This window comes from Guillardia theta, assembly GCF_000315625.1.
Source record: "Guillardia theta CCMP2712 unplaced genomic scaffold GUITHscaffold_25, whole genome shotgun sequence".
In the NCBI taxonomy this organism is placed as follows: Eukaryota; class Cryptophyceae; order Pyrenomonadales; family Geminigeraceae; genus Guillardia; species Guillardia theta.
In genome coordinates, this window is record NW_005434649.1 from 242615 (window position 1) to 250915 (window position 8301).

General features: G+C 50.6%; 4 protein-coding genes across 4 annotated transcripts in view; 2 read left to right on the forward strand and 2 right to left on the reverse strand.

Moving 5' to 3' along the window:
- Positions 1 to 821: 821 nt before the first annotated feature.
- Positions 822 to 1180, forward strand: GUITHDRAFT_69487 (hypothetical protein; the record flags this gene model as incomplete). The annotated part of the gene is made up of 2 exons (XM_005834495.1): positions 822 to 951; positions 999 to 1180. Coding segments are annotated over 2 exons (312 nt in total), but the record flags the coding sequence as incomplete, so codon positions are not given.
- A 41-nt stretch (positions 1181 to 1221) lies between these two features.
- On the reverse strand, positions 1222 to 3398 carry GUITHDRAFT_106561 (hypothetical protein; the record flags this gene model as incomplete). The annotated part of the gene is made up of 11 exons (XM_005834496.1): positions 1222 to 1288; positions 1335 to 1421; positions 1472 to 1515; positions 1668 to 1760; positions 1813 to 1883; positions 1939 to 1995; positions 2058 to 2128; positions 2184 to 2410; positions 2461 to 2592; positions 2639 to 2872; positions 2925 to 3398. The coding sequence occupies 11 exons, from the start codon at positions 3396 to 3398 to the stop codon at positions 1222 to 1224; spliced, it is 1557 nt and encodes a 518-aa protein (XP_005834553.1).
- A 2043-nt stretch (positions 3399 to 5441) lies between these two features.
- Positions 5442 to 6512, forward strand: GUITHDRAFT_137353 (hypothetical protein; the record flags this gene model as incomplete). Its single annotated transcript, XM_005834497.1, has 1 exon — positions 5442 to 6512. The coding sequence occupies one exon, from the start codon at positions 5442 to 5444 to the stop codon at positions 6510 to 6512; it is 1071 nt and encodes a 356-aa protein (XP_005834554.1).
- Positions 6513 to 6620: 108 nt separating this feature from the next.
- Positions 6621 to 8301, reverse strand: part of GUITHDRAFT_162650 (hypothetical protein) — a gene marked incomplete at its 3' end in the record, with an annotated part of 2384 nt that continues 703 nt past the window's right edge. The window contains exons 3-10 of the mRNA XM_005834498.1: positions 8055 to 8183; positions 7861 to 7901; positions 7313 to 7378; positions 7228 to 7260; positions 7075 to 7173; positions 6918 to 7028; positions 6800 to 6866; positions 6621 to 6725 (exon numbers count right to left, since the gene is read on the reverse strand). Coding sequence (XP_005834555.1) covers positions 6621 to 6725; positions 6800 to 6866; positions 6918 to 7028; positions 7075 to 7173; positions 7228 to 7260; positions 7313 to 7378; positions 7861 to 7901; positions 8055 to 8183 — 651 coding nt within the window. The remainder of the gene's footprint in view (positions 6726 to 6799; positions 6867 to 6917; positions 7029 to 7074; positions 7174 to 7227; positions 7261 to 7312; positions 7379 to 7860; positions 7902 to 8054; positions 8184 to 8301) is intronic.

The following is an 8301-nucleotide window of genomic DNA, read 5'->3' on the forward strand; positions in this document are numbered from 1 at the left end:
GAAAGAAATTCGATTTCTGGAAGGAATTTTTACTCGGGGCTATTCGGCAGATTTGCCTCCATTTTGCAGACTGTATTCTATCAAGGGCAAAGAAATCAAAAACCATAGTCATGAAGCTTCCAGGTCATCAGGGAGCGGCTTCTTTTCGGCTTCCTCTCCGTTTCTCCTCACGAACATGGATGGCCAGCGTCACATTTTTCTTCCTCTGGATTGCATGCAGCGAATCGTTTGTTGAGCGAGGATACCTCGGCGCTTCTCTGGCAGCCCACAAGAGACCACCATCTTACTGCAAGCAGGCTAACTCGCATGTAGGGCTTGCTCCAGCTGAAACAGCCCCGCTCAGACGCTCTGGTTTGCTGCTGCGGAGCAGGGGAGGAGTTCACCGCATCGGCCCTCTGGCGTGCGCTCCCACCGAAGACGTGAAAGTGGAAGTTAACACTCTGAACGAGAGGCTCTGGGCAGCAGCTGAGGCGGGTGATGGTGATCTGATCCGTTCGCTTGTCAGTGAGGGAGCAGAAGTGAACTCGCAGCCTTACGTCCCTGATGCGGAAGAACGCGAGAAAGTTTCAACTGCAGAAGGAACGCAGGACGGCTGGGACGGATCGGAGCCGATCAGATCCCGAACAGATGCTCTTGAGGTGAATGCTGAGGCAAGTGACAAAGAAGCTGTCGAGAAAGATGAAGAAGCGAAGCTGAAGGAAGAGAAGAAGAAGGACAAGAAGAAGAAGAAGAAGGATTATGAGAACAAGGTACAAGAGATTGAATGCTCTTGGTCAACTTGAGGTTACTTCTTGACTGTACATGTTCAGGGACTTTCTGCTCTGCACTTGGCTGCAAGCAAAGGGCACAGTAGCGCTGCTTGCGCTCTTGTCGATCTTGGAGGAGACGTCAACTCTGTCACGGCCGATCTCACTACGCCGCTGCATCTCGCCGTTGCGGGAGGGCACACCGGTGACTCCTCAGTCTTGCACGAGCGACCCTGACCGTTGGCTCTGCAGATACTGTGCAGGTTCTGGTCACCCTAGGAGCAGACTTGAAGGCGAAGAATGCTAATGGTGAGACTCCTCTGAAGCTGGGGAAGAACGCTGGGACCAACGTGGAGGTTCTCAGCCTCCTCAAGGCATTCATGGATGCCTTGGAGTCGGACGAAGATGAGAGTCCTCCCGAGCCCAGCAAGTGATTCTTTGGGTAAAAGTTTTGCATGTTCCGAACTGGTGCTGTTCAATCGCTCGAAGTCTTGAGGCAGCTGTTGAACTGCTTCTCGAGTACCTTTAGTATCCCCCGATTCCTGTGCTCCACGATAAGGGAGAAGGAGGCGAGGAGACGTGGCTTACATGTGAGTTCCGTCGCAAACAAAGTCAGATTTCAACACCCCTTCGCTGGTCGTTACGTCGTTGCTAATGTCGATGTACGTTCCCTTTCTGCGATGGAGCTTACACAAGACCGCAACTCAACATGAACAGCAGAATACGGGCCATAGACTTCCTTCAGCTTCTTGTTGAAGAGATTGGTTGCCTGTACCTCCATCAGAGCATGAAGATGAAGTAGGAGGGAGGGAGGGAGGGAGGGAGGGAGGGATGGAAAGAACCCAATGCGAACAAGTTCAACCTGACGTGAGTGGGAGGAGGGAGGCGGAACCTAGGAAGCGCATTGAGGCCGACTCTCACCTCAATACGATCTTTGTGCTGCGGATTCGACGGCGGGCACACGGAAAGCACAAACATTTTCACGGAGAACCTCTTCGAAAGGTACTTCACGGCCTGCCAATTCACACTTATTACTACACCCTCCACCCCGCGTTTTTTAATGCACCTTATCGAAAATTTGCACAGTCTCCTCCACAGCCTTCTGCATCGACTCGTACTTGCGCTTCATGACGGCTCCTGGTTCAGAGCGGCACACATGAGCATTCTTGTTGACCTGCTATCTTCTCCTCACCTGGGATACCCTCACGGCAGTCGATCTCCCCACAGACAAAGACGATCTCCTTGGCATCTGTGATGATGTCGGAGGAGTTTTCCTGGACAAAGAACAAGCTACTCTGAAACATTCTCTACCTGCCGGCAAGCTCTTCATGCATTCGTGCAGGTTTGCAACGGTGAGGAATTGGTGTCCTTCTCGAAGGTGCCTGGGAACAAGTCAGAGGATCAACCCGAACCAGACCTGACCGTCTCAACTCTCACCAAGCCTTCAGCCCCGTGACGAGCTTTGGGAAGATGTAGTGAGAGGTTTTCTTCAATTTGATTCTTCCCCATGCGCCTGAAAGGACGTGACTGTCTCCGACCAGAAAGAGCGGCTTGCAGCCTGTCGTCTCGGGAGGAGGACAGTTTTCCATCGATAACATTAATTTGGAAATGAAGAAGAAATAAGCCCAATGGGTTGTCAGCCCCTGCAGAGCTCTCTTCACAACCTGGAATATCAGCACCAAAGTCAGAGGAGCAAAACACTCAAGCCCCGTACGTCAGGGAAGTTGTTGATCTGTGAGAGGAGAAGAACGAGCTTCTCTTGCCAAAAGGGTTGACCAGCGACAAAGACAAGCTTGGCAAACAGAATGTAGACAGCAAAATGGTTGATTGTCGTGAGTTCGCTCTCCTGCACTTGTCTTCAAACAACATGTCAACGAAAGGTGTCATGGCACCTTCACTGTCGCGCAAAAGTCTTGCAGAGTGTTCAAAGCTGCTTCATATTTCTGAACGTACTCATATGCTTGAGCCAGGTTGAAGGCGAAGGTCGGATCTCCAGGAGAGACAGAAGCTGCCTCTTTGTATAATCTGATCGCTTCCTCCAAATTTCCCTTGTCTTTCTCGCAGTTCGCCATGCCGGAGCATGCAAGCGCATTGCTGGGATCCTTCTCGTAAGCCCTGGCATAAAGCTGGGAAGGGGAGAGGATCACCACCAAAGCGATGCAGCAATTCAGATTCAACCTGCTCGGCCGCGTCGTACTGGTGACGATCATACTGTATGTCTGCCTGCCCGTGCCGAGCAGCAGCCTCCATATCGCTGTCCTCTGAGGCGATCTCAAGCGCTTGCATGGCAACATCGCGATGCTCTGGGTATTCTTTGCAGGCTGTCCCGAAATCAAGGTGAAACTTGGCATTGGTCGACATCCTGAAGTCTTCGCAGCGAAGGTAAGCTTGCACCGCTTCCTTGGCATGAACTTTCGATTGAATCAGCTTGAGAATGCTCGCAGGCCGGAGATCCTTGGTCTTCCTGTCATCAGACTGCCAATCCTGGCTGAATTTCAACTCCTTGGCAACGAGCGCAAGTCTATCAGCAGCCTTCTTCTTGTAATCATCCGGGAGAAGGTTTGTCTCGTCGTCTTTGTTCCAGGTCAATGCTGACTTGTAGCAGCAGAGAGCCTCCACCAAGTCTCGATTCTGCTCGTACCCTTCCGCCATCTGCAGTGAATTGTCGGCATAAGAGGTAAATGCGCACAAGGTAAGTAGATCAAACCAGGACAAGCAGCCTGGGATCTGAATGGATACAGCAGTACTTCCTGCCATTAACATCAGATGGTACTGGGATTCTGGTTCTGGTGCTGGTGCTGGTGCTGGTGCTTCTGTTACTGTTGATGGTGCAACAGCTGCTACCTGCATATCGTGACGACGAACTCGTGATCGCCATGCTCCAAAGCCGCCACTGCCAAGTCCACAACCCGATCCACCATCGCGACGAGACGTGAGTAAAAGGGGCCCGGGCGCCGGGCCCGATTCACTGACTGAGGCTTTTAAAGCCCGGCCGGGCCGGGCCGCTTTCAACGGTGACCGACCGTGCCGTAAACTTGAAGAGGGCCCGGGGCCGGTATGCTTACTATTACGGTCCAGATTGCGAATTTGTAGCACATTCACTCTATAATAGTATTAAATATAATTTCCGAGATCAAACTTGGTACCACAATACTTTTGGTACCAATTTTTCTGAAACGTTTCCAGTAATTCGTTATCCTGACAATACATTTATTGAGATGTCAATGGTACAAAAGTATTTGACCATTTGTACTGGTAAATCGATACTCCAGTACAAACTAAAATGATGACCCCAAATATTATTTTAGTTTATTTATATTTATTACACCGACCTACCTCGTGTCCATTATACACCTCGACTCCTTGGATCGTAAAAGATAGGGACGTGGACAACTACCCCACCCCCCCGTCCAAGGGGAAACAGAGGGAGTATCGGTGAAGGTGTTCCTGCCACCCTCGTGCATGACCCTATTTTCAAGATACCTACCCGTCATTTGATCTATTTTCCGTAGTAAGATGTACGGTAGGTTTGCTGACCCTACCCAGGAAATTTACCTATGGCCCTCATTTTAAAATTACTTATATAGATTGTCAGCCAAGTATACTCGGTAAAGCAGAGGGTGGGGTCCTCCAATCATTGTGGGTACGTGTGTGAGGGAGACGAGGGCACCACCACTCTTTGTGATGAAGCTTATTCATATAGGGCTCAATTGGAGAAAAATACACACCATTGCAGCATGGGCCCTTCCCCTGTTTCAGGGTGTAGAATGTGTAGAATTCAGGCATAGGGGGATGGTCCAGGGTAGTATAATGGCGAGGGTAGTGGTTAATGTACCCAATGACAACGAGATACATTCAAACACACGGCGTTCCGATACAAAGAAGATTTTTACAATGTCGACAAGTGAGTTTTTCATTGTTTAAAACATTAATAATATCTATAAGTATTTTGACGGGGAGGTCCGCTCTCTCGGGGCTTCTCCGGGTACTTTAGCACCTTGCGCGGAGCTCCCCTCTAGAGAGCCCTTACGGCATTCCCAGTGCTAAATGCTTTTAATATTCAGTCATCATGATTTAGTCTCTCTCACTTCGGTACATTTGTTTCAAAAAGTGTACTATATTAGTACGAGATTGATCACCATAACCTCTAATAGCCGAAACTGTACTCGTTTGCAACATGACACAATTATTGTCGTTTTATATCGAAGAGCATTACCTACCTGCAGTACAAATCTCTCCAGTAAAGTTGGTAGTTTCTTTTTACTATGTTCTTTTAGCTGTCCTTCTCCTATGGCCTCGGGTCTTTACTTCGTAAGAAATGGTAGACCCAGGATACCCCTCATAGGACCGAGGCCATACCTGGTCCTAGGTAGCTACAACAATGTACGGGCGTTTCTCCTTCTAATATTAAAAGGCCTCGTATCAGCGCATGCAGCGTCCTACCCTCGTTGTCCATTCCGTTGGAATCGCGCGTTCATCCTAGCCCCCCCCCACCGCCCCCCCTTCCCCCTTCCCCCTTCCACTCCTTCCTCTCTTTCCCCGCTCTCCTGCTTCGTTTCACTTCCCTTGTTATCATTTCCCACTTTTCCGTTCACGACACAAGAACCTCAAGACGTTCATCTGATCCTTTAACGTACGCTCTTGAAAACCCTGGATTGCCTCAACACAACCGTCTCGAGCTTCGCATAAGGCAAAATGATTCCAACCGCGGAAAATTCTGGAACATACAGCTCTATCCTTCTTCAGAACGAGAAGGCCTCGCTTGGTGTGAAGAAAGACGACCATAGTAATACTCACAAGAAGAAATCTGGCTCACGATGTGGTGGTTTGCTTGGCACTCTGCTGAGGCGAAGGATTCAAAGGACAGAGCGCGATCTCATTCCAAAGGTCTTCCGAGCAGACGAGTGCCTGGACATGAACGACGATCCATGCTTCTTCGCTGCGCAAACGTTCGAGGAGATGAAGCCTGGCAATGATGAGAAATCGTTTGAGCATGTTTGTGAGAGTATTGACAACCATGCATGCTCTCAACCTGGTTCCTACTTCACCTCTCTGTTCAAGTCCGGAGAAAGCTTCAAGCAAGCACTCAGTGCATCAGCGCAACCGTGGTTGCCGGCGTTGCCTGTCGCGCAAGATTCAATCAAGTACGGAGAGAGGCAGCCATGTACGTACATGGAGATGGTTCAGAAGCAATCTGGTTATGCAGTCAAGACAGAGGATCCGCTAATTGATTTAAATTCCAAGCAAGCTTTCGCTGGTGCACACCCGTACCTGACGATGGCGCGCGAAGATGTCAGCGAAAGGACGTGCAGGGAGGAAGAGGACTGCGAATCGAGTGATTTGTACTCTACGTCGTCCTCATGCAGCCCGGCTCCCTCCAGCTTTAATAGCGCTGAAACTCGAGGGATAGAATTCCCGTCGGTAGAGGAACTTACTCAGATGTCGCAGACATCGAGATCTCTGTGGTCATGCTTCATCGAGCAGCACCACAAGTACAAGAAGATCGACTTTGTCAACACGGAGCTCGAGGCTGTCGATGTTCTCAACCAGGACGTTTCTGTGGAGATTGCTTCCAACCCCGTTGACCAGAGCAACAGGTTGGAGGATGGATGCCTGAGCACCGAGGTGCTTGCCGATGCGCTCCAGACTTCTGACCCTCTGTTTGCTTCCTCCGAGGAGTCCTCCGAGGAGAGCATGTTGTGGGTTGCACCCCACCATGAGCAAACTTTCGAATGCGATTCGGAATGGAGTGCGATAAACTTGTGAAGAAAACTGGGACATCATCTTCCCGTTGATTTTGATGAGTGCATTTCAAGTCAGTGATTGAATATGCAACTGTGAATTTTGTTTATGTACTCTATGATTTGATAAATTTCATCTTGATGGAAGCTTGTTGAGTTGTCTCACTATCTTCATGGCCAGACCGTGAGAAATCGCAATCCCCATGCTGAATCTCGTCGTGTTGGTCGAGTAAACCGCCTGTGCTGCAGGTTAAAGCATCCTGTGATGGTTGTACTGTTTGTGCTCACATGCCACAACGACTTTCCTCTCACCAATCGAAACATATTCGCCTGAAACTTTCTGTCCCCCACTCGCCTTACGCCGTCCTTGGCCTGGTATCTGGAGGAACGAGAGTAGTCAGGCGGACTGGAGGGGTTAGCTCATCCTTACACGAATCCTGACTGGTTCTCCTCTTCCACATCCGTCAGGTAGAGCCTCCATCCTTCGACTTGCCCCCCATCCGTGTGCCACTCGGTGAAGCCATTGGGGGGATACCAGTATCTTCCCTCAAGTCAGCAGGGGAGAAGGAGGAGTCGGGGCTGCATACAGCCCACGGAAGGAGTCGTCGGCGTCCGTGTACTGCAGGCCTCCATGCTTCAAAGTGGAAGACACTAGCTCCTTTAGCTTGCGCGAGCAGGGAGTCCCGCTGAGAGCAGCATGACTGAGGGAAGGAGGGGAGGGAGGTGACGAGGAAACTTACTTCTTACGGTAGGAGATTGAGCCCAAGTGGTGTCTGAAGGAGAGTGTAAGGTGAAGGCCAGCAAGGGAGAAGGGGCAAGACGTACGTAGTGGCAAAATGAGTGCCGCTAGAGCCGAGGATGTGGTGGGAGGCTTGTCCCGTGGAGATGAAACTGAACTGAATTCAGGGAGGGAGAGGAGGGAGGGAGGGGAGGGAAGGGAGGGAGGGAGGGGAGGGAAGGGAGGGAGGGGAGGGAGGGGAGGATGGATGGATGGGCAAAAACGGTCGAGGGAGGGGATGAGCTGATGGCAGAGACGGAGGGGAAGGTGGAGAGGAACCTCAAGGTAGAGTGGCAAGGCCTCCTGTCGTCAAGCCTGACTGATGGAAATATGCATGTTACAAATCAGCTTTCCTTGTAAGAACATAATCCTACCTGTCGCGTTCGGCTGCAGTGCTTGCCTTAATGCTTCACTGACTTGCACACTGCGTTTACCACATTTCTTCTTGGCACCTAAGCTGAGAGTGAGCCTGTTGTAGCATGCGCTCGATAAGGACTAAGATGAGGATCAAAAAGAAGTTGGGGAGAAGGAAGGAGGAGCAAGGCAGGATGGCTAAGAGTGCGGGAAACAATTCTATGACGGCCTCCTTTCCTACCTGGCCCATGTCCTCTCCCCTCTGTCTCGAACACCCGGTAGCTGCAGCACGCGAGGGATCACTTCAGCAGCAGGCAACGTTTGGGGGCACAGACTCTTCGAAGAGTTCACTGTGCTCGTGGAGCTTGATGGTGTGAGTGAGGATACCTCGAGAGGCAGTGAGATGGAAACAAGAAACTAGAGCAGAGATCTTACGATCGAGATGCTTCTGTCCTTCATCGACGCATTGCCATCTGAGATAGCTGAGTAGAACGAGCGAGCAGGAGGAGAGGCTCTTCTTACCCATCCTTCATCTTCTCGACTTCGCTGATGCTGCATGTGTACCTGAGGAAGGTCAGCCAACCGTTCCCGGACAAACTTTATGGAGACCATCGCCTCATGTCTGAGATAGGTAACTGCAAATGCACAAAAACGTCATCAAGCTAGTTGGTTCCTCCTCCTC